Source organism: Manacus vitellinus, unplaced genomic scaffold (genome assembly GCF_001715985.3).
Source record: "Manacus vitellinus isolate BGI_N305 unplaced genomic scaffold, ASM171598v3 scaffold_21_pilon, whole genome shotgun sequence".
In the NCBI taxonomy this organism is placed as follows: domain Eukaryota; kingdom Metazoa; phylum Chordata; class Aves; order Passeriformes; family Pipridae; genus Manacus; species Manacus vitellinus.
The window spans coordinates 9650619-9677214 of record NW_021939546.1 but is presented as its reverse complement, the minus strand read 5'-3'; the positions used below and the strand labels follow the sequence as shown (position 1 = coordinate 9677214).

Here is a 26596-nt window from a genome sequence, read left to right as displayed (position 1 = left end):
TGATGATATTAATGAATGATAAAAACTCATGCAAGATGAGTGGATCGGAGGTGAATAGCGATGAACTGTGGAATACTGTCACAACATGGAACTGGAAAAACAGTAAATGAAACCCACTGCTAGTGAATACAACATAACAATCCTGTTAACCAGGAGTTTTATGAGCATAGGAACTAATGAAGCCTCCTTCAACCAGCAGCTGAATGACATTTTAATTGAATTATATTAAGGCTGCAGTGTGACTTCAGTCTTTATTACACATAAAAGAATCCACAGAGAAAAGCCGTGACTAAGGAGCAAATTCTCTGGTATCTAATGAGACATTAAAACGCGTTGAAACTTATTTTCCTGCAGGTAGGGTGCTCAGGCTGCTCTCACAAGTCTGGAGTGACTCATAAGTCAGATCTAGAGTGAGACTTGCCTTCACCCCACCCACTCAAGAGACCTTCATCTAGCTTCCTATTCCTTGAATTCTGGGCTCCTGGCTTTCACAAAACTTGTAGAAATTTCAGACAGCAAAACCTTTATAGCATTTAATTTGCTTGAAATAAAAAAAAATAGATGTAAAATGCAAAGGTAGTAAAAAGGTATTAAAAATATTTTAAGGACCATGACCAATTTCATCCCACATGAATCAGCAAAGCTGTCAGGGAGAGTAGCCCAGCCTTCCTCTCTTTCTTATCTTCATTCACTCACCTAGAGCCACTTCAGCCCAAAAACTGCCCCAGGGAAAAAAACTGGTAATTTTTTAACTAGTTTGCCTGGTCCCAGTGCAAGATGGGGGCAGAGGTGGCTCTGCTGTCAGCAGCACAGATCTGTATCAGATTGAGTATAAAACTGTCTGGACCCTGACACATTTAGTGCTAAATTTGGTATTCCTCCACCTCTGTCATCTGTGGGGAAATGGTTTCAGGTAGACAACAATGGGTCACACTGTGTACAGTGCATAGCAGTTTCTGCTTTCTTTCATGACCCTTTCAGAACAAAAAGTATAATTAAGGCTACTGCAATTGCCTTCTCTTTTATACAAGTAGAATAATAAAATTAAACTTGGCTGCAGAATCAACATTCAGTCTCTCCCCCCAGGTCTTTTGTCCAAAAAAACCAATGAGTGCAATGAACATCCACTGGAAAGGGCTGGATGGCTCATCTCAGGCAAGCACCCAGCTGCCAGTCTGAAGACTGACGCCCCTGCTTGTACCTTCCAATAAGCATAAAGAATTCTGTATTTTGGCAGTCAGACAGCTTTGACAGTGGACAGCACACACATTAAAAGCAGCTGTACTACGGTGGTGTTGAAGCAGCCTTCTGAAATGTCCAACACAGGGTCTTGTTTCTCCTCAGGCCCACAAGACTCACAATATTGGAAAAACTGAAGTGTGAAGTAAAATTCAGTGAAAACTCCTCCTCAGGAGGGGGCCACCATCACTATTTCCAAATAAAAATGTACTCTCTGTTTTGTCAAATGTTGGAAGGTTTTGATGCTTACCTGGATTCATGGCCTGAGTGCTGAGAGCCCTCAGGGGTGGGACACACCCAGGACAGAAGAGTTGGAAGCCTTTGCTCCAAGAAGGAATGGCACACAAAAGACATCTCCATCTTTAGCATTTCCTACTGACTGCTCCAAGCAGGATGTGGTTCTGCCTGGTAGTGACACTTCCATGTAGAGAGACCTACTTATGTGATTTGTCCTTGCTGTGGATCCCATTTTAAGCCACCAAAATCTTCCTGTGTATTGTTCAGGAGCTTGGACAAGGAAGTGCTTCAGTCCTGTCAGTCTCGGTCACCATGATTTGACTTTTCCCCACATTCAGAAGAGTGAAATCATATAACTTTTTAGCAGAAATATCACTGTAATTGAAAATTTATTTTAAGTTTCTAGTGTCACCCAGTAGGTACAGTTTACGAAAGCCAAAGTCCTTTTCTGCTACATTGAAAAGAAGAGGTAAAACCCCCAAGAGAGCTCTGTCGGAAACTCCCTCAGCACTCCCACTAAACTGAAGAGTGCATATGCAGAGAGACAACAATTTTGCTCTGTGTGTCCTCTAATAAATGATTTCAAACATCACTGTCAACAGGCAGAAAGTTTCTCCCAAAGCCAGAGCATGCCCCACCTTCAATTCACCCCAGTGCTCTGAAGGTCAGTAAGGAAAGCTGACACGTTGCACAGGATTCCTTTCATTAACAGTAATTCTTTAAGACTTAAAACTAATGCATTAATCACGTTAATGGTAATCCATTAATGTGAGGAACCTGCAGATAAAAAGGCAGAATCAAGGATATGCTCTGTAGCAACAAAGTTAAGAGTTTTAGGGTAATACTGAATCATGAAATTAGACTGACTAGAGGATTATCTGTGCCAGCAGAGCGTGTGAAGTGAATACCATGGTTTAGGAGAGCAGAAATGATGGCACAGAATATTAATATTTCTACACAGGGATTGGTTTGCATTGAGGGAAAGGTGACTCGAGATGGCTGCTTCTTGAAATCAGGCCCAAAGTATTTAAGGACCAAAATCATAAACTTTTTATTTAAAGAGCGATACACTTGTTTACTTTGTGGCAGAATGATCCCTGTATACTGATCTCAATATCTTTATATCAGAGGCAGTAATGCCACCACTTTGAACACTTTCAGGTAATCATCACTAGAACATTTTGATAATGACAGTGTATTTTGCAATATGAACAAAATGAGGGAAAAAATAAAAGAGTTTAGAAAAAAAAAAGGCCAACCAACCCTGGGAGTACTGACTTCAACAAGTTCAACAAATATTCAAGCCACATTTAATAACTTTATAAAACTAGTATCAAAGTAAAGAATATATAGTCAAAATACAGAAATAAAGTTGAGTGAGAGAAAACAGCCTGATGAGATCAAACAGAAGTTAAACAGATTAACATAAAAGTTAGCTGAAAGGTTGCCTTGCTTCGTGTAGCAGTATTTCAGCAATTCATCTCCTCAATAGCCAGCTTAGAAGGAAAAAAAAAAAAGATATGCATCACTTTAAAATCCTGCTGTATGTATTACTGTGATTGTTTGTAGAAACAGCATCACCCCAATTTGCAACCCAAGTTAATTTCTTATTTAATAAACGCGGTGGATTTTTTTTTTAAAGAAAACAAAAGTTCAGAATGAAGCGTCTGCATTTAGCTTTCCATCACACATACATTTATCATTCTATTGGCTATGAATTCTTTTATTTGTGAACTGCAAATTATTAGGATTTGCTTACACTTCCAAACCTTTTGTTTGTCATAGATACTTCACTTCTAAAAGTGTCTGGTGTAGCACTCACTAATTACAGAATTATAAAAGGTAGAATAAGGCTTTCCCCGCTCAGAAATTTGCATTTTTGGTAAAGGTAACAATATATCAGCGTCACTAACACCCTAATAATAGGCATACATTTAATTTTATATCACCATCCTTCCAAAGAAAAAAAAAAGAAAAACTAAAAGACGTGTGCAACTGGTTTTTGCTTAGTACAAAATTTTCAAATCAGAACTCATTTAGCTACAATACACACAATGAATGACATACAAACATAGGTGGAAAACAATGTGTCAGGCTTTAAAAGAAAAAGGAATTTCATTAGCAGATGATGAATCTGTATTGTGTACTATCCTGCAAGCCCAGAGATTAAACTAAAAAAGAAGGAGAAAAAAAAAAACAAAAAGAAAAAAATAACTAAACCAGTTTTGATGCAGGTTTGGCATCAACTGCACGTTATGGTCTTAGACTCAGTATGCTCATTCTATAGTTGAGAATTTGAAGTACCAGATTTTTCCACATCAGATAGCAGGTAGCTGGTGCATACATTTCAGACAAGAGAACTAGGATTTCTTTAATTTGAGAAGGGATCAATAATGTATTGTTAAAATGTCCGAAGTGTGCAACAATAAGGCAGATTTCTTATTACACCACCCCTTAAAATACCCATTGTTTGATGAACCAAACAAGGTGCTTTAAACCAGCAGAGTAATAGGAGACAAGCAAGTGCCAGAATGAAGGAAAACTGCTAAATTGGGAACTGCCCTTTCTTTCACAATGAGAAATAAAGAACTTTTGTATCTGGTATTTGAAAGGTTTTTAACAGCTGATATTCAATATCAGCTGATTCCTGAACTGTTGGCAAGATACCAGGTTTCTGGTACTGGCCATTTCTTATGTTATTTAAATATTCACATCATGCAATAAGCAGTTTCACACTGCAGTGTAATGGAAAATACTTCCTAAACTGAATTGGAACCGAGACCCAAAGCAGAACCAGTAAATAAATATCTTGCATATATGTCAAACTATATTCTCCAAACAAAACCTTACATCTTATCAAAGAAGTCAGAAAGTACTAACAAAAATTATATGCTTTCTACTATAATACTGTTAAATTTTCATGGCTGAGAATGTCCCATTAATTTTTTTTCTGCCTTTTTAAATTAGTTGACAAAGTAGAAATTCAAACACAGAAATAAAATGCATATATATGAGAGCACTGGCTCAGTGAGATATCAAATATACAGCATTCTAGTGTCAAAAGTACAGGCAGAAATGTCCAAGAATTCTTGGTGAAAAAGGGGCATTTGAGGAGTAAAAATTCTACTTAACAATCACTCACATTTTAACAGTGCATTAATTATAACAAAAGCTGGATGATAAGTGAGCAACAGAATCATAATGTTCAGTGTTCATAGCAGAACTTTATCCTCTGCTCATTTAAATGAGGTTGGAAACATATACTCATGTATGTGAAACTTTAAGTAGCTATGTTTTTTCAATTTTTCAGGATTCTTGCAAGAGGCAAACTTGTGACATGGGATTGAGCTGGATGATAGTACAAGGTGGTGTTGATAGGAGTCTTCCTCTCGACGCTGTGCCTCTGGCTTATCAAAGGATGATTAGTCCTACAATCTTGTTTGATCTATTCTTTTGCCTCTAGGAAAAGGGTTTCTTGAGGATACAGTTTTACCTCCAGTAATGATTTATTTGGATCCAGCTGGGTCACCTGTAAAGACATGAACACAAAGATATGTGTAAGTAAACTTTCTTGAATTGTTTATCTTCACAGCACAGATTTTCACTGGGAATGTTTTTGAGTCCCTCCATCAGTGCTTACTGAAGTTTTGAGTATGATTTTCCAGGATGCAGATTAAGAAATACATATGCTATTTTCTGCTGTTATTATTATTATTAGTAGCATTATTTTGTAATAACAATAAACAGAATCCCTGACATCAATTCCAAGAAGATTTGGTTCTCTACCATAAAGGCATGAATCTGTTTTTGTCAAAGTAAAGAACTTTTCCAGGGATTACTAGAACACATGAGTTAAAATGAAAAATGCAATTGTAGCCCTAGATAAGTATCCTAAAATTTCAATCAAACTGATGGTGCAACCAGTGGGGCCAATCCAACAAGATCCCATCATTGAAAGGGGAAACTCATTCTCCCTTTATTTTCCTACTCCCCTTCTTGCTCCAAGTCACGTGGTGAACTTGATGCTTATCAGCTACCTTTAGGACCCCAGGCTGTGAGAAATCTGTTCACTTTTAGTTGTTTGGTGATTTTTCTGTCACGCCAGTGAGTCAAACTGGTGAACGCACAAGTCCAGCCAGCACGAAATCCAGTGTGAGGTGAGCAGCAAAAACATCAAGCAACAAGCAGAAGGAAAGCAGGGCCCTCCTCTCTTCACTGGGAGTGAGATGCTAAATCAGGTCACTGCATGGTGAGGCTGCATCTCAACCCAGCTACTGCTGTGATACTTACTATGTGCGTGTGTGTATATGTGTATATATCTATATATAAGCATTATAAGTAGTGTGTCTGTACATCTTTATACAGATTCTTAGGTGTGCACAGCTGTATTATAGGATTGTTTTCCAGAATCCTGACTCCTCATTGGATTTGTAAAGGTATTTAGGCAATCACTAGTGCAGGTGGGCATACAGGAGAATTCCACTGAGAGTTAGATGCCATGCCATTTGGAAAATAATGATACGGGCACTACCTGCACCATTAGTGCCACAATTCTTCAGCATTTGGATCCTAGCACCAAACCCTGAAAGCTGCTCAACATCCTGACTATCCCATTACTGACTTTCACTTAAGGCATGTAAGTAATTCTCAGTTCAGAGTCATCAAGAAACTTTCGTGTTCAGAATTCTACTTATAAGCCAGATTGCTGCCTATAGGATAAGTCTTTCTATGGAAATAGAATTTAATTTTAAATATTACATAATTACATATATACTTATACAGACAAATTAATGACAAGGGTCTTGTTGTCCTTCAGACATTCAAGTTTACATGCCAATGCTGTGACACCCTTCAGAAGACTACTGCAAAGCTTCGTGTAGAAAGATGAGTATTATTTCTTTTAATCTTACCATTTTCTGATATTTCCCTTCCATCTTTAAACTTATTTTCTGTGGTAATTCTGTTTTAGTTTATTCTGCTGTCTGAGCACACACCAGTTATTCTTGTGAATAATAGATTATCAGTCTATAAGTATAAATGCAAATGCATGCCAATAAACTTTTTTCCACAGTTAAATTTGTTTCATCTACGACCACAGCATGCCACTGCTTTCTAAAAATGTTTTTTGAAAACATTAGGGGTCAAACAAACTGAATACCATGAATTAATAAGAAATGTTAATGTAATTTTTCTTAAAAGCATAACTTACTAATCCTGTTATCAATTAACAAAACTAGCATTGCTTCTCTTTCTCTCCCCCGAAGTAAAATAAGCAAACTTAAAATATATTTGCATTTCTATTGTCTTATTGAATAATTAGAGAAAATTTATTATTTAAACAAACATTCAAAGCTTATCACTCCCTAAGTCCACTGAAATAAGTGTAATTTCACCTGACTGCAGCAGAATTTTTTAAAAAATGACAGAATTAAAAAAGCCAAACCAACCCCAAAAACCAAACAGATGCATTATTTTCATTCCCAAAGCAGGAACGTATTTTCTTAAACTTTATGTACCAGGGTGAGCTATTGCTAAATGCCTAGAGAGAAAAATAATTTATAAAAACCAGACTCAATTTTAGATTCCTATTATCTACAGTCTAATTATGCATTCCTGCACAGATGCTGCTTAAATTATTGAAAGGTTATTATCTTCGAAAGCAAACCCGTTACGTAAAAAACAGCCAAAGTAGTGCATTTAAGTTTGTGATTACAGGAGTATGCTAATTAAGTATCTTGTTGCATTTTTTAATGTTTTGGTATTCTGCTACAGTCCTTTATTGCACATAAGCCCAGAGAGAGAAGTAAAGAGGGGTCTGTGCAATTCACAGCATGTGAGGTATCGGGCACCTGAGAGAAGCAATTTTCCTTCTTTTCAGTTCAAGCCTGTATTAAATCAGACCTCTCTATTTTCAAATCCTGCAACCATTTGGGGTTTTCCCTTTTTTTTTTGTAGTTTGTTTTTTTGTTTTGGTTTTTGTTGTTGTTTGGTTTTTTTGTGGTTTTGTTGTTGTTGTTTTTTTTTCCTTCCAAAAAAAACACAAGGAAAGACATAACGAGTCTGCTCTACATTTGGAAAAAATAAAATCTGAAAAGCAAGCCCAGGCACTGAACACAATCTTCCAGACTGTAACCATGTGGAAACTTGTTATTCACTTGTGTGTAATTCAAGATACATGTCCTAGTTTAAGGTTTGCAAAACTTCAAGTGCTTTAAATAATAACAGTGCATGATGTATGTCCCTTCCTCGACGTCTCCACACTTAGAAGGTTTGCTAGAAGCCTTGTGGAGTACCTGCCGCACAAGGACTGTGCAGCTTTTACTCATAATTTCAGTGTGCTGCTTAATTCACTGAGGGACAGCAGAGTTTGCAAATGTTTACACCATTACCCAATTAACTAACAATATGGCTCCTACATCTGTCAACAAACAAAGCTGTTGTTGCTTTGTTTTAGCTCCTTGGCATTTTCTGTTCATATGGGTCGCCATTGTACTTAATTATCACACCACAACCCTTCTGCAGCTTCTACTTTGTTATTTGTGGTTTGTAAATATGTTGTTTACTATGAAGAATAGAAGCCTTATTAGTGAACACACCTCCTAACAAAAGAAATGGTTTCTCTTGTAAATATATGAAATATAAGACCTAAGATGCCTTTTAACTTACAGTATTTTAAAACAGAATTAGAAACCAAAGAATGACCCTATAACAAAGGACCTTGGAAGAGCTGTAGCCCACAAAGGTGTGTTAAACGTAGTGTTCTGCTGAATTTTGTGCACTTAAACTTATGTGTATTATTTCAAACTGCAAAGTACAAAATACCATCAAATTTATATCTGTGTACCTTGTTTAATTAACAACAGGATAAATTCTGGAGCCCACTTCAGTGCTGGCACCCCTCTGCTCTGGTGCCATTGCATGATGCTCTTTCCAAAACAGCCCTGCACATTATATAAGTTACACTGTCCCAAACCCCTACACCTTTATTATTTAAAGATTTCTTCTATGTTGTTAGCAACTACACAGGAAATAATTTAAGCATGTGTTTATAAACTGAATCTGATTTGATCCTGTCAAACTCAAAGAGATTCATCTATGTGGTGAAATCAACACGTTCTTGATTAAGGTTGCAAAATTCACCAAGTTAAACATTCAGCATTTTTTAAAGGCCTCAACAAATGCTAAGTCTTACATGCTCCAAGTCCTACAATAACTGACTTTCTACCAGTTGTATGCACACAGGGCTGGCAATACCAGCTCATGAGTTGAATGTATTTTTCAAATATCTTTTGTGGGTTTCCTAAGGCAAATAGTTTATATTATAATGAAATGTAAACTAAGATCCCTCAAAAAGAGAATGTAAGCCATTCCAAGCTTATTTAATGTGTAGGGTGCAGAGGAGGGACACAATATTCAGAAGCTAAGAGAGTATAACACAAGTGACAGCAAAATTACTGATAATCAAGCTCCCAGAATTCTGTAGAATAACATGCAGCAGCACTTGGGGCTGTCCCAAGGCCAATGCAGATACTGCCCCAGGAGATTTTCCCTTCAGGCAAATGACTTTCTGTGTAAACTTTAACACTCCCCTCCCTTCAGGGAAGACTCCTTCCAGCAACATGACCAGAGGTGCTAACAGGGCCTTACTTCTGTCAGCATTAGATCTTGCCACTGAGCTGTGAAAGGTTTCATTTTCACCAAAATAGGTTTAAGTTGGTAAAACAACACTTTTCTTCCAACTGTGGATACAGTTTTACAGGCCCTTATAAGGGCTTTGGTGTACTGGAGCTGTGGCTTCCAGCTTCGTTATATAGCCAATGTCAGTTTGGGGCACAGGGAAGTTATTATTTAATAAATATTTGTTTCAATGAATTCTGTGGTAATTATTTCAACTAAGCACTAGCTAGTTGAAGTACTGTGGCGCTTTGAAGTTCAAATGATTTATGACTGCACAAACGTGGAAGGTAGTACATATATATATATATATATATTATACACACTTCTGTAGGAATGTAGTACCTACTTACACTTTATTCTGAATAAATTCATTGGCTTTTAAAATAAACCAACAATAAAAATGCATACTAATTTAAACAACATTTTTATAGCAAAGTCTTTTTCCTTCTAGAATAATTTCTGTATTATTTCTGTCTTCACCTTTGCTGAGCAATCTGTTCTATTACACATTCACATCCTGAGCAGCTGTACTTTCATCATTTCGAAGGTGTGGTTCCTTACCCTCCCTAACTCTGTAGGGAAAAGATAAATACAAAAAAAATGGCTTAATGCCCAGGAAGGTAATTTAAAAATAAAGAATCGAATACACAATTATTATGACACTTACACAAGCAGTAAATATCACACCCTTCACCTTTCTCTCCACCCTAGGACAAGGATCTGATTCCCAAGTAGCACAGCCTCTATACCACTTACACACGCATGAATACATTTAATGAATCTAACGGACAAAGAGTTCTTTTACTCTCTTTCCTAATCCTCCTAAAGTATAAATGCAATAGAAATTACTTAAAGGCACACCTGGTAAAGTACCAGATCTGTTTAAAAAACTATATTTTCAGAGTGACACACAAACAAATACAGTGAATCCTTTCTACCTATTGAAATATCTCTGGGTTACACAGATAATACGCTCAACTTGAGCAACACACAAAGTGGGGTTACTTTATAGAAATATATGCAATTAGATCAGGCTTAGTTGAATAAACTTGCAGATAATTTACATCTGAATTGAAGAAAGCCGTCACAAACAAGGAAAAATATGTCATAGTAAAAGACTTGTAGTCTCGTTCCAAACACAAAGCTTTAATCCAGATACATCACACTCTTACTGTCTCACTTCTTTGAAGAGATTTTCCCAAAACATATTTTAGATTAAGCATGTTTAAAAATACATTTACTTAGCAAAGTAACAGCTGTTGATAAAACAGAAAATTGAGATGCTGTATCCTCTACTTTGAGCTTCCATGCTGTATCCTCTACTTTGAGCTTCCTACTCTTCCTTTGGAAAGCTGTGCAGTGCTCTGAGATACACAAGATGCCACCAACCTTTACAAAGGGTAAATTTTCACTGCCTTAACATAATTCATATAAAAAAAAGAATTTGCTGCATAGATTTTAACAACTGAAGGCTTATTAACCTCTCTTGCATTACCTGACTTTTTTAACAGTAAATTAAGACAGTAATTGTGTTCTCTTCTGTTTTCTAAAACACTAAACATAATGACAGGGCAGTGTAAATAACAAGGATAAGCCCAAACTCAGTGTTACTATATTTGTATAGTGGCAGTGGAACTATCTGGTGAATTTTAGAAGTCCAACATTATGAATTCAGGATTCTGCATGAAAATTCAGGTTTTTAATTGGGAAAAACCCCATAGTATTTGTAAACCAAAGCTTAAAACCCCCACCAACACTAATCGTTCCTGTGTCAAAACTAAATCAAGTCCCAATGTAAATGATGTTTTAAAAAAATACCATTTTTAACCCAAATCCTATGGCTTTTTAACACTGGGTAATAAAAGAAATATATAGCTGTAGTTTATTTACTGTTCAATAAAAGACCCTAGGAAGTGCTGTGTACAGTGGCTCCACCTGGGTAGCTCTGAGGTAGTTCTGTGCTTCCTTTTAGCTCAAGATCAGAAATTTTGTTTAGGGATCAATTCTCCCCCAAAATATGGCCAAAATATATCCAGTTACTAACAGCACTAAATACTTGTTTTATGTTTATTGCCAAGAACTAATCTCACTGAAAAAATCACTACCAAAAGACTGCATCTCCCTGTAGCCTTTCAAACAGCTCATTTTCAATGACAAAATAACCAACACTCTTTTGGATTTTGGCAGAAGTGAAGACACAGAAGTGTTTCAATTAATTAAAGTCTCTTCGAATAATGTGACTTTTGTTAATGTGGTATTGATGACATTAAAGCATGACACAAGTTGCCTTGAGACCAAGAACACGGAATCAGTCAGAGGAGTCATCTGCAGGTACAGACCAGGAGAACGCTGGTCTTCATAGTGCCAACAACTCCAAGACTGGAGGACTTCAGACTTTGAGGGAAGAGGAAGGTGCTGTAAAAGATCTCCTCAGATTTTCTACTTTCCTCCCTTCATTCTTTCTGGTTTGACATCTTTGATCAGTTTAGGAATTCTTTGAGTGGTTTCTTGGAAAAAGAGAAGCTAACAAAATACCCTGGACTGGGTCTTTTCCTGACAAAGGACCTGCAGGTAGAAGAGCTCCATCACCTGCTCCTTCATGTTATCTACCTTCATTTTTCTTGCTGAGCAGAGAAAAGGTTTAAGTACTGGGATTTACAGAGGAGAGCATTTGTATCTTAAGCATCCTTTCTTCTGTGCCAGGGAGCAAACCACTTCTTTATACTTGTGGGCACTGCTGCCTGTCTGCTGACTGAATTAACAATTATCCAAGTATTTAATTATTTTAAAACATACTAGTTACAGAAAAAAAAGATCACATCCCCAGAAATACTATAGCTTTCACTGTGAAGATTGATGAAGAGCTGAAAGGAAGCAAACAGCCTCAGTTCTCCGGAAGTCTCAAAACACATAAATACATTTAGTGCTCCAAATGAACTGTAAGAACTTTGCTTTGCATACATCCCAAAGGGGAATGGATGGGAACACAGGAGAATGACCCAGGATTGGATTCATGTGCACTTAATTATAATCGCATGAAAAAACAATCCAAAAGGATTTTTATCACAAGTTCAAAGCATTAAGATGTTAAGATACCACAATCATATCTACAGTATAACATTGTGATTGGTAGATAGGTAAAATGGAATAAAGAGAGTGCCTAGGACTGCTTTGGTGATTTAGTCTGATGCATTACTTATGCAATTACCAAAACAGCAGGAGATCATTAAATTTTCTGGTAACCAGACACAGCATTCTTAGTATCATACTATTACAAAGGCTCTTTATAGGTATTTTATCATTACATTTTCTTCCTACAAGGGTCAAAAAAAGTCCACAAAATAGACATTAAGCATGAATTCTGGGGAAAAAGTACAAAATATCTTAGGCCCAGTTGATGCTGCATAATGTCACATGCAAGAGCAAAGCTCTGCAGCTTAACTAAGGCATCTTCCTGCGAACAATAACGCGCCTCCCCCGAAATAAATGTTTTGTAAAATGGGGCAGTGCTGAATAAAAGAACACTTTGGGTGCGAGGGATGTGCACGGAGGGGATGTTGGGTGGAATATATTAATCACATGGTTGGCATTAGTCACTGGGTAACTAATGAGGAGGATTCAACGGAGAGTTCGTGGACTGTATTCAGTGCTGTGGTGAATGCCTGCTTACTCCAGTGAGCCTTCAGTAAAACAGCTCCTCTGAAATGCACACCTATTTCCCGGAATTGGTTAAACATTCCCTGTATTCAAATAGAGCTGCTGTAAGAGAACTGAAACTATACTGATCTACAGAATGCAATTTCTTTTTTAGAATAAACTTACATCTATGAGATGAGATGAGATCTCCTTTCAGTGACTTGATACGTGAAGGGCTTTAATCTTTCTCTCTGGATATCACAGTTACTTAGGTAAAGACAGTGGGTCTGAAAAGACACATCAAGTCTGTCTTTCGTGGAAGAAAACATTGTGAAAAATCTGTAATACTTACAGAATTTCTGACTACCTATATGGAAATTACATTTCCACAAAAGTAAACATGGCATTTCAAGAAGCAAAATATGCTCAATATTCCCTAAAGTGCTGCCATTGACTTCAATAGGGCAAGAATATCACTACTCTGTTTTTGTAGGTGCTGAAAAAAGACTGTGATACTATTCTTTGTGAGCAATAAACTTGTTAAAAGCAAGAAAACCTGGGATTTACAAATGCTTCAGCATTCTGGTTGCAATGATATGTCAATCCATTTCTCTTGCACTCAAGGTTAATCAGTCCAATCATTTTACTGTTACAAGTTATCAAGAAGAACAGTCAGAAATAATGCTTCAAAAAGAGGCATGGGAACATGCCAGTCTGGTATGGCCAATTTGCTTAGGCAACTTCTCAGTGTCTTAACTAAACTAAACTTCAATGCTTGAATAAATAAAATAACACCATATCTTGAAAAGAGAGGAAAGACAAGGGCAGGTAGTATTGACTTAAGGACAGTTGTGAATGACGAGGAGGGACATCTACCTTTGTAGGTGGCTGTGGCCTTGTGTAAACTAGATCAGAGTAAACACATGACACCATCAGATCTATACTGACCTGAAAAATTTTAATTATGCGAATTAAAAGAGATCTCTACTACTTTATGTAGTAGGAAAGATAAATATCAGTAATTTAAATGACTGGAAAAACTCCATGAATCACATGTAACTCTCAAAATGCTTTGAACATATCAGAAAAATATTTCATTCACCTGAAATCCTCCTTGCACATAAGACAGATATTCAAGCTACTTCCTTGATTTACATGACATTACTAAAAGTGCTATTTGGTATAACCATGACACTACATGAATCCTTCCTCACAATAACATCTTTCTCCCATTTTTCTATCAAGATGATGATTAGGGGGAAGAATGTTAAGAGTCAAAGATGGTCCTGGACATATAACTTTCATGAACTATTTAGAGACTTTAAACATGACTTAATGAGTTTAAAAGAAGGTTATTTGAAGGAAGTAGTTTGCACTGGGTGAAATGCAGAATAATCCTTACAAAGAACAGCTGCCAGAACTGATACACAAAATTATCAAAGTACCTTGCATAGCAATATAGGGATCATCCTCTAACATTACCTTACACAACTACCTACCTCTGAGAACATCAGAGGACAATTCCCTGCTCAGAGGGCTCTGTGTGCCAAGTGCTGACAAACTTCTATCCTGTGACATGATTTTCACCACTGTGAGCATCAAAGGGAAATTTCTCCTGCCAGAGCACAGGAACAAATGATCCCATTTGAGTTTGGAGGAATACCTTACTGTATACTCCCATATAATATTAAGCATTTTCTGGTCCTAAATTTACTGAAATCCTGATCATACCTAATTTAAATTGACGTGCAATTTGAGTCAAATTTATTTCCTGCCCTTTCAAGGGAGACAGATTTATTGTTTCTGTTTATTTAAACTGCTGTTGAAATTGGTTAATTAAAAGGATTTAAAAAATCTTAATACTCTAAACAGAGCAAACTGGTTCTGAATTATTAAGCAACATTTTAGATGCATTTAAATAACCTTAAGTGACTTAACTGCCACCTGATCCTAAGCTGTGGCTCAGAAAAATAAAATGTGAAATACTGTAGAAGTCTTGGCTTACCCAGGCTTCCAGATACAGTAAATAAAGAGCTTAAGTCTCTAATACCATGTCTGCAGAAGGCATACTTTCAAATACATAACTAATGCTCCACCTTAAGGAGAAATGAGCAAAAGAAATTATAATTCATAAGAAATTAATAAATTCAGACATTCAAAAATAGCTTTTAAAAGGAGAAAGCACTCCAAGACCTTCTTTTCTGAGTGTTACCGTAAAATATTCAATATTAATCCTAGTAGAGTAGCTGAAGCCGGTTTGGGTAAATTTCTGCACTTTCCTCTTACAGTTTCAGCTAGACCTGGTGCACTTCAGTTTCTTGTCTAAGTGAAATGCCCACTCCATAAGTTTTTAAAGGTTTTAGGAAGACTTCAGCAGATCACCACTGCAGTAAGTGAGAACTGATCATTTGGAAGCCTCCAGGGCACTGGGAGAAGGTGGATCTTGCAGCTGGCAGATCAAGAGGACTACCAAAAATAGGTTGGGAGGCCTTTTAAGAGAAAGGGACTTAGAAGAAATACTGAACTAGAAGGCCGACTGAGCACATTAATATGCCTGGGGTAAGCTCTTTTTGTTATAGTTAAATGGATTTCTGGAAGAAAGGGAACTATAATTCTGGAATCAGTGCACACATTTAACAGTGCACACATCTGCTTCCATAAAGCCTTTGCAGGTGTATTTAAGAATAATGCAGAGAACATACAATACAGCTCTTCACTCTGAAAGATGTGCTTGTCAAATGTTTTCTGAGTTAGAGGTACAAGTTACCTGCTGACCCAGGTTCACTCATGGCACACTCTGTTGGTAAGACATGTAGTGCTGCCATGGTTGAGGTACTGAGAGAGAAGGTGGTTAATAACTAACTTCAGTGCCAGTGGAAAGAAAATGCAATCAAAGACCCAATAACAAGTCACTGCATGTGCTTAACTGCTTTGGAATGTCACTGCTGCTTTAAAATCTACAAGTAGTGTCTGGAAAAGGTTAATCTGTGTATTTACTCATGTGTAGAAGTTTGTATTTACAGTAGGGTTATGATACCAACTTTAAGTTAGCTAAGGATATCTGTGTAAGCAACTGGAACACAGGACTAAGAACTAATGAATTTTTATTTACCAAAGAAGTAAAAATACTTCAACAAGACTGTATCAGGACTGATGGCTTTGAAAAGCAGGTAAAAATGCCCTAACAAGTTTATTACAAGAAAACGCTGATTTGGTTGAAGATAATACCCTTGTTTTGATAAGACGGAAACACTTTTGGGGGTGTGTATGTTATTGTAAAACAGATTAGGAGAGGAAAAAAAACCAAATCCTAACTTCAGAAGACATGTTTTCATCTTATGGCAGCAAAACTCCAGTAAAGTAATTCTGATACTTGCAAACGTATTTTCAAAAAAATGTTATGTATAGTTCAAATACAAACAGACATTTTAAATGCTATTGTTTTCTGGAGCACAAGCATCCCAAGTACTCTGTTCTTGTTGCACAGATTCCAACTGATGGTTTTGCTACATATCATATACTAGAAGGGTCTTGACAACTTACAGTGTATTTTTAAAAAAATATATACCATGAAGCCTAAGGCAATGAATATACACTTTTACTGTACTTCCAAGGCATTTATCAATCACTTATTTTTATTATTCTGTCCATAGAGTTGTACACTTCCAACTCTCCAGACCTGGGGAATATGACAGATGTCATTTATAGTTCTCAGTGGTTAGCGAACCCCTGGGGAATATTTTTTGTCTGTTGTAGCTCCAGTGGTCACAACGGCAACCGGATTCATACATGGCCGCCGAGTCAATCGGCATGAATCATTTATGTGACTCTTCATACAAGGCATTATTAGGTTGGAATCATAGAAAAATGATGGAAGGGTCTTTGCTTCCCATGCAACAGACCAACAGCTCTCTATCCTGCCATTAAATTCTCCTTTCTTTGCCTCAGCATTTTCTCCCTGCCAGTTTCACAAAGCCACTGACGACATAAGCCTGTTCTAATTTAGTGGTATTTTTTCTTTTCTACTCCTTTTTCAATTGGTTATTATGTGATTCATCTGATATTTGAGTTTGTTACACAGCACTAGAATGAATAATGATAATGATGTGACTAAGTACAGAAACAGTCAGTGTAAGGAGAAAAACAAATGTAAAAAGTTAGAGTAATATACCTGTAGGGTTTTTATATTAGATATGTACTACAATAGAAATAAGTCACAGGTAGGGAGAAATGACTTGGAGAATATTTAAACCCATTGTTTAGATTGTAAAACAGTGTTTTTCTTCTGTCAAATAAATTGAATGAACAGTAATCCTGAAAACATAGATGACTTCTAGTCTTTGGTTCCACTGGAAATGATACTACATGCTTAAGGAGTAAAGTTAATTAGCGATTAATGAGATTCCTTAAATGCTGCTTTTCAGTCTAAGTGATTAGGATTCTCCATATAGGACAAGGTGGAAGAAGAGCTGCAAGCACTGTAGTTCTGTTCAGAGTTATGCCCAAAACTGGTCAGAAATCACATCCACTCTCAAGGCTGTATGCTTGCTAAGGACGTTGGTTTCTTCCCCTTTGGAGTACTTAGAAACAAGATGATAAAGCAAGAGGTATCTTTTACAAACTACTGCAAACATGTTAATCAGTGCCTTATTCCTACTGAACTTCCTCCAGGTGGTGGGAAACAAAATGGAAAAGCAACCCAAGTTACTGAACTCCTTTGGTGAAAAGTGGCTTAACCAGTCACCTGGAGATTCCTCCAGGAAATAAAACCCCAGCTGGTCCAGAGCTGCCTCCACTCATTTGCAGTGCTGAGGCACTGTGGCCAAAAAGCTGCTGAACTTCAACCATCTCTTCTGCAGTACCTGTTCCCTTCAGCTTTTATGCAGGGCCCCAGGTAATTGCTGCACAGTTGGAACTACTGATTTTTTATCTTTGCTGTAACAATGGCTAAAAAAGACATGAAAGCTGATTTGTAATAGAGCAGAAAACAGAGGTATATTTTCAAAGAAACCTGGTTGCCAGAACAAAAATATCTGTTGATTTATCAACAGAATTTAACTGGCTTTTGTAAGCAGTGAGCAGTGTTGATTCTGAAAATCAAGCACAGCAGGTACATCATTAGAATTGCAAGTTAGGAGATATAAATGATTATCTATTGGCATTATGTAGCAGGTGGATGAAAAATTTATTAGAATGTACTGATTAGTTCATAACTGGACACTATCTGACTCTGAGTTTTGTTCATAACATTAAATTGCACCAAAATGGCAAAACCAGAAAGATCAGAAGTACCAGCCCACAGACTGGTACTATAGTATGCTACTATTCATGGAGCTTCCTTCAAACAGGATGTGAGTGATGCTGCCTCAGCATATTCAAGGAGTTTTCATTGAATATGGTCCCCAACTTGTTTCAGAAATGGAGGACTGTTTACCATGTCACTGGAGGCAGGTTTTGCAACACAACTGTGTATGTAACATCTGATAGCACAGGTTGGTCAGCACCTGGACTGCTCACAGCTTGGCAGCCCTCTCACAGACTCAGGCACGTCTTTTACCTTCTGTGCTATAACACACTGGTCATCTAACACACCGGACTAAGAAGCAGTGGTATTTATTCCTGAAAGGTATATTTACTCACATCTCTCCTCGGAAAGGTGCCCAGCAGCTTGTACTCCTCCCAAGGATATCCCTTGGAAGCTACAAAATCAAAGACAACCTGCAGCTTGCTGCTGGCCAGGAAACGTCGCTCAAAGAATTCTCCGCTGGGCGTCCGGATACGCAGTTTGCTGACAGACTCTGTGCTCTCCTCCTTTGGTTCAGGAGGCAAAGACTGCTCAAGAGACAGCCTGATAGCCTGAGGAAGGAAAAATAACCATTTAGGTTGCAATGCCAGCAATGGAAGAAAAGGACAGGAAGCTTTTCCTTTTATTTCTTCTGGAACTTCAAGACATTGTCACAGTGCTCCAGAGCCATAGCTGTGCTTTTTATCTCAATGACAAAATAATTTTTATTCATTCCTTAATAACAGCCCACCAGACAACTAATTAAAATAAATCCTTCTTTATAACACATATTATTAGGTCTACAGTTAATGCACGATGGGATACATAATTTAATCATTCAGCAGAAAGTCCTGGGAAAAAATTGAATGAGAAAATAATTGTCAAGTGGCCAATTGCTTCCTTAAAGGGTATAAATTAAAAGGCAGTAAAAGTATTTCTTTAAATGCACTTGTCAAATTGCCTTCCTTTTGCAGAGAGTAATTGACCATTTACAGTAGACCGGACCCTTAATGGCAGTTCAGAGTGAAAAGAAATATATGCAAGAAATTTAGTATAAATAAACTAAAACACTGTTAAAAGACACAATTTAAAATACCGTGAAGGTACATCAGATACACAGAGTACGTATAAAAATAGGAATGGTCAAAGAAGAAAACTGGGAGAAGAGAAAAGAGAGATTAAAGATTTAAAGTAAGTTATTGTTATTAAGATGGTTCCAAGCACAGGCATGCACATTTTATGCAGCAATTTGCATGAAATCAGCCTCAAAATTGCAATAACTTTACATGTCTGAAAATGTGCATGATACTGCATGTACTGCTGATGTCAAGATTTTAAGGGCAGGACCAACGTCTGTGTTCTCTGTCCTCTGCCTCTGGGAGCTGCTACAGCACTAATATTTTGATTAGATTTCCTTTTTTTGAAAAAGAAATGCCTAATATTAGACTGTTGAACATGGTAGGCTTGATTTTCAAAGGTACTGAGTGTTGTCAGTACTCATGGGCAGGCATTGACATCTGTTAAAAATCTGATCCTACTTAGAAGCGGCTGTTACAGTATCACCTCTCTTAAGGCAGCACTTAATGAGAAGGCAAAGGAATGCAAAAAGCAGCACAATCACACTGCCTCCCCCCAAATGGCCCTAAAAGACAATTTTTCAAACTAAAAAGGCAGTCAGGCAGGGATTTCTCCAGATTTTCAAGAAACTTTCAAGATACACAGTTGCTATTAGTGCCTTTGAAAGCCTCCCCAAGGTCATTTAGTAACAGACACTGATGGAGGGTGATTATGTTGCAGAGAAAGGACTGGGCAAAAGCAAGATTACAATGGCTTTTAAATAGTCTATTTCTTACACACGCACCTCTGAGCAAATTATATCTCAGTATAAATATTTATACATAGAACTTGAGTTCATTTTTGCTCATCTACTATGAGATTATATTTTAAATAGATTCTATTTTAATTTTCTCTCTCACCATTTCCAACCACCTGCTTACTATCTTGCTGTTTTGACATTTCCCCACACAGTATAACAACAGATGCTACATTATTTACTGAACCCAATCAATTATATTATAGAAAAATAAACAACAGTAGCTCATTAGAGCTCTTTTCTTTGTGCAAAGAGTGCGTCGCTCCCCAAAGTAACCAGTCTCCAAGGCTTCAACATAAAATGGCAATTTACAATGGATATTCTGTACCAGCAAACCAAGTCAGAAAACAATGATGTGATGGATCACATTAAAAACTCTTGGACCTGAACAAGCAATTTCAGTTTGTTGATAAAAAGATGTTCAGTATGTGAAGAGCTCAACAGGCAGATTTTAAAATACGAACTGAACATAAAGCCACTTCTGTAAGCAAACACTGTTGCAGAACAATTCAGTACAAGTAATCTGTATACTTGAAAATGGGGAGTGTTAGTAAACATTATTGTTAAAATCCCTTTTGTTCTACTAAGCAAACAGATCCTATTATTTTCATTACTGCACTCTGCATTAAAACAGGGAAGCCCAGGTATATTTTGATAACATGGACCAGTCTTGCTGCCTTTGCATAAGAAAACCATTTCCAAAAGGCCAAGGTATCAGAAAAGGTTCAGGAGCAGATATAATAAAGCAGAAGTAATTATTGTTTCTATGCATGCAAAATTACTTAGAAAAGAAAAACAAACTTTTTACTTGAGCCTCAGCGTGAGCTGATTGCTCAACAGCCTGTTATGCTACAGTACTGATTTCTGTTCAATTGCTATTAACCTAACAGAATTGCTGTCTTAAAATTATTCTTGACACAATTCTCACAGTCCAGCTTTGTACACTGCTCCTTCAGTTGTGCCTTAGCTTCCACCTTGGCTTGTGCTAAAAACAGGAGCTAAATAAATCACCAGGTACTGCAGGATAAGAAAGAAGTGGACTGCATCTTTCCTAACCATTGAATACGGTTTGGACTGAATTTAGTATTTACACCACAGTACTGCTTGAAAGGCCCTTGAATGCTTAAATGGTTCAGGGTTTTTAATGCAATTATCTTGGTCAAAAATATATATGGAAATGCATTGATCATACAGTTTGTTCACTGGGTTTATGTCAGGGAATAATAAATGTGTTCATAAGCCAACTTTTTTGCAGTTGTATAATTCAATTCTTTCATACATCAGCAAAGTACACAAGACTGAAATGTCAAGTATACATTTAGTCACATTTAGGGAGGGATAAGCAAGGCTGTGATTTACTACAATTCTATGAGGTCCATGAACTTTAACTAAGTGGAGAATTAAATGAGAATATAATTCCGAATTTCAAATGTCCATAATCTATAAGAGTCAAAGACATTATATTAAACCCACCAAAACGATTGGAACTCTGATATTTTATATAAATGAATAAATATTAAAAGAATATTTATAATTTATTTATATTTGATATAACACTGTAAACATACTCAGGAAATACATATTCAATAGGGATGCTGATATAGCTTTGTATTCATTAGCAACTTTCTCAGAGAATCTTCTATGCCTAGAATTCAAAGGACAACCCCCAATCAACTGTGACTTCAGTCAAGTCATTTATATATTAATATCACTTCTGTTTTGAAAAATTTATTTCAGCGTTTCAAAGTCATTTTCAGGTGTATTTCACAGCAGTTCTGTAAGGACTTGTAAGTCAGGAACTTCACAGAATAGCTGAAAATATTTTAAAGACTAGTCCATTTTATGTGGTGGGACTTCAGAGGAAGAAACATGACTGCACTCCAACCTTTTCAGTGCATTTTGTAGTTGCCAGGATGTGAAAAAGGGGAAATCACTAATGTAAGTAAATTTGTGTACATGATGCTTTATGTAAACACCTACATAGACACATAGGAGCTAGGACAGGAGCTAACCTAGATCCTGAAAGAGGCAGCAGGAGCCATCTCTGACAGGCACTGGGACCCTCAGAACCCAAAAAACTAAGAGAATCTACAAAATAACAGTTTGAGGAACAGTACTCTGCACAGCAGAGTATTTCTATTTTCTTACAGAGGACAGGAGACATAAAGTCTTTGTTTAAACACAATTTTCATTCTAAGGAAGATTTCGTAGAAGACAGTTTAGAAACTTTTAGAAGTACTGTAAATTCAACTTTCTAGATTTTGGATTTTATTTTCTTTTTAAGTGTTTTGTCTCCCAAATTAAATTTGGCAACTTGTTTGATCAATATTGCAGGTAGACTCTGTGCTACTTCCTGGAAGAAATGAAAGGGCTCCACGGTATTATGTTTTTAAAAGGAGTGGCTGTAGAAAAAGGTTAGAGGTTCCCAAAGATTCCACCGTTTATGGAGCTCATTTCATGGATCTCTTGTGAGCAGGTCTATCTTATATCTGGCTGAAATTGAGATCCAGATGACAGAACAGAAAAACTATTAAGCAGTGGATGAAATGATTTAGCTCACTATGTTTCACATACATACGGTAAGAAATCAATAGGAAAAAAAAAATCACACAAAAAGTACACTTTGAATTAAAGTTATAATGTGTGTTGAATGATATTTGCAATGTTCATAAGCTTCATGAATTCAAGTTTGTGAGAAAAGGTAAAACATCTCACCTCACGTTCTTCTTCCTGTTCTTTTCGGATTTGTTCCAAGCGAAACTGCTCTGCCATTTCTCTCTCTTGTGCTTCCCTCTAACAAACACAAATGGCAATCACACATAAATACGTGATAAATATAAATGCAAAGACATTTCTCAACGTTTCTGTAGAAATTAATATAAGAAATTAGGTATTTATTACACGATCTTCTCCTACCATTTCTTTCCCAACTTCTATATTAAGTGGGCAAGGACTGCTTTAGCTAAAAGATGCAGTCAAGTTTAGTCCCAGTCACCTTATTTGGTGCCTTTGCACCAGAGAGGATTCCCAAACTGGGGAGGGGTTCCCATCCCCATCCCATCACTCATGTGGTCACTTCCACTCACACACACCTTGGCTCTGTCAGCCTCCAGTGAGATGCGGTACGCTTCATCCTGCTCTCTTTTCACATTTTCTCTGGCTTCACGTTCATCCTAAACAGAAAAGGGAAACAAAAAAAAGTCAGCAAACAGTGGACCAGTATGACATATAACTTTATGTTCACAAGCACCCTTTAACCCCAGTGACTTTGAAATCACCCATCTAACTACTGCTAGGAGAAGTAAGTTCAGAGACGCCTCAAGGAAGACCCTGGCTTTAAAAATTACACCTTACCTGAAGCTAAGATTCAACTGATGTGTCCAAGCCCTGGCCTGAGGGCTGGATCTGGCACCCAGGCTCTCCACCCTGCTGTTCTTACAAGGGCTGTGGCAAGTGCAGAGCCCAGGAGTGGAGCAGCCTCCTTGGGAGGGGGTCACTGGAGGAGTGTATGTGGGCTGATGCCAGGAGGATTTCACTCCTGCAGCCAACAGTTTGGATGGTCTTGTAACAGGGAAGGACAGACCATGGTTTAGAGGCTGAGGTTGGATTTTGATTTGCTCTCCACTCAGACTGACAGTGGGTAATGGCTTCTCCTGCCAGAGAAAGCCCTGCTCCCAGGTCCTTCCTTGGTCAAAAAGCCCTCAGCAGGATCCATCCAGGGTCACGACTATTAAACATCACCCAGAGGAGTCAATTCAGAGTGCTGAATATTTTACAGAGATGGGAAAGTAGCAAATCCTGCTCTGAAGTGTCTCAAATGGACACAGGCAGGCAAGCAAGGAACAGGAGGCTGGTGTGTCAGCAAATCTAGCAAAGTATCTTATCAACAATCACAGCACAAAGGAATAATGGTTTACTAAAAACACAGGAATGACAAAAAGAGGCACCATCCACACAACGGAGGATCAAGAAGCGGATATGCCCAAAAGCTGGAATAACTGCACTGGGGTGATGTCAAATAAAGCAAAGTGTACAATCAATAGCTTCATACTCTGCCTTTGGAGCAGAGACAGCGGCTGCTCCCCCGAGCATCCCTTACATGCTCCTATCAGGCTCCTCTTACATCTCATAATCCTCCCAGAGCCCTGCAGAGGCTGTACTGGTCCCTACAAAAATCAATAGGATTTAGCTGTGTCTGCTGGTGGGCTCAGCATGGTCCCCAGTAACACAGCAGTTGCACTGGGACAATTTGTCCCCCGTGTTCCACGGAAATGGAAGTCTACTACCCACTGCTTCTTGAAGAATTATTTTAATTTTCCCATTCAGCTGCAACATTTATTCCACATAAAAGAATAATTTTTGCGAAGTGATCAATTTTTCCCCCCAAAATGTCACTATTGGGCAAAAAATCAGTTCTAAATGGGAGGAGCTCAGGTTAACTGTAATTATCATGACATACAAACATGCCAAAGATGCTCCTCAAACAAAACTTGAGCATATTAGTGGTTAAATCACTAAAAGTAGCATGCAACCACAAGAGGAAAGGAAAAGTTGAAGGGAAAGCCATACAACCCCCAGCTGGAAAGTAGCAAAATCTTTTCAGAGGAAATGCTTCTTCCTTATAGAAACAGGACCAAAAATTTTTCTACAATTACTGTGTCCTGAATTTCATTCACAGAAGATGCAGAAACCATCACTTTGTTCAGCAGAGTTAAAACATGAGTAGAAGTATTTCTTGCACACAAATCCAGTAATGCCCAAAAGAACACTGAAAGATCAGACACAACTATTGCAACTACAGGCTCTTTTCTTCATCAAAGACTGCTAGCAATTAAGAGAGAGTTACTGTAGTTTACTAAAAAAACCCCAATCACAAACTAAAAAACCCACACAACCACCCTGACCCAATCCAAAATGAACCTTCAAAAAGTAAAATTTATATTTTATAAAAACTACTACAACTCACTCAAAATATATATACTAATCAGAGGTACAAGAAATTGGCTACTGGCTTTTACCTTATGTTTTACAAACTGCCTAGAAAACTCCAGGAAGTTATTAGAAGTCACTTGTGATGAGCACAGGATTCATCTAACCTACAGAGAGCTTCACTGAAGATTTTTTGAAATAGGTTTAAATTATATAATCTGGATGATACCTGTAAAAAATACAGATGCTATAGGGTCTACAACTAGAATTGAAACATGAATTCCAGGCATTAAAAAAAAAAAATTCTTTTCTCCCTATTCATTGCAGTTATCATCATCCTAGAAGTGGATTATGAAAAAGATGTCAGGAATGTGAAGAATTACCATGCATGACTGCCTGGTCCTCGTAGAAATATGTGAGTCACATCTAAAGGTAAATGACCATGCCACCAAGTTTTACACAGCATTGAAACAATATTGTTCTTACTGAAACAGACCTTAAAAACAAACCTGGAGATTTCTTTAGGGAAGCAGCAGACATAATCCCATGAAATGCCTCTTTGCACCTGCTTCTGTGTTTTGTTAATATGCTCACACTCAACAAGAATCATCTCCTCCACAGAGTTTAAGACAAAATTGTAGCATTCTTTGGTTCAATTACACCTTGGGCAAATTCTAAACATTAACTAAAGCAGTTCTCCTTTTTGTAATGCAGTTCTCCCTTTTGTAAGCAGCTTCTTAATTTAGTCATTTCTTCCTCTAGAGAAAAACCACATGAAGTATGAGGATGACTCAAGTTCACCAGAAAGCAACAAAAGAAAATTCGTAATAGTGAAAAATAGGAAAAGCAGAAAAAATACTTTGCAGAGAATCTTTCATAGCTCTAACAACATGTGAAGAAGAATAGACACGTCCCCAATAATTAATATAAAAAATGTCCTAAGTGTTATCCATCAATAAAAATTGAGGTAGCTGACAACTTTCCTGTTAGACCCTACATAAACTGCAGTATTGACATCTCCACAATGGTACTGCGATGAAGGCAAAATTGTCACCTTGGTTTCTCAAGAATTTCAAGTGTGAACAGACACAGCTTATCCCAGGTCACTTCAAAAGCCTTCATCAGAAATGGGGGTTACACAGCATTTGTGAATTCCACAGCAGTGACTGAAGGCCTGTGTGAACGTACACCATCCAGATCCCAGGGGTTTTGGGCATGAGATGAGGAGACAACTCTCCTTTGCCCCTTGAAAGGGAAAAAGTCACAGATCACTGCTTTCCCATTTTGACACTGAGACAACAGGGGGACATTCATTCAATGGAAGGTTGATACTTTAACAAAATTGCTTTTATTCATAGAACATATTCTTCAGACATGAATCTTCTTTGCTGTTCTGCATATTACAGATGCAAGTCATAACAAAAAGAGCAAACACTTATGAGATAGTTACAATGGAGCAGAGAAAACCTTCTCCTGAGTAATACCCAGTGCATCAAGACTAAGAAAAATCTACAGATAAGGTTAAGAAGAAATTTAGGATAACCCTCTTCAGTAGTTATTCCCTAAACCATTAGTTGAAGTTACTCCTGAAGCACCTAATAACAGGCATTTTCAGATACAGGATGAAGGAAAGAGAGGGATTTCTGGTTGAATTTAGGACAGCAATGCCCTTTTTTCCTGCAGATTCTACAAGGAAAAAATATACAATACGTTTGGTTTTT

General features: G+C 37.4%; 1 protein-coding gene across 1 annotated transcript in view; it reads right to left on the bottom strand.

Moving 5' to 3' along the window:
• Positions 1-2660: 2660 nt before the first annotated feature.
• FAF1 (Fas associated factor 1) overlaps positions 2661-26596 on the bottom strand; it is a 155914-nt gene continuing 131978 nt past the window's right edge. Inside the window, exons 16-19 of the mRNA XM_008925207.3 lie at positions 23039-23119; positions 22662-22739; positions 18430-18645; positions 2661-5005 (exon numbers count right to left, since the gene is read on the bottom strand). Of these exons, the coding sequence (XP_008923455.2) occupies positions 4922-5005; positions 18430-18645; positions 22662-22739; positions 23039-23119 (459 nt within the window). The 3' untranslated portion in view covers positions 2661-4921. The remainder of the gene's footprint in view (positions 5006-18429; positions 18646-22661; positions 22740-23038; positions 23120-26596) is intronic.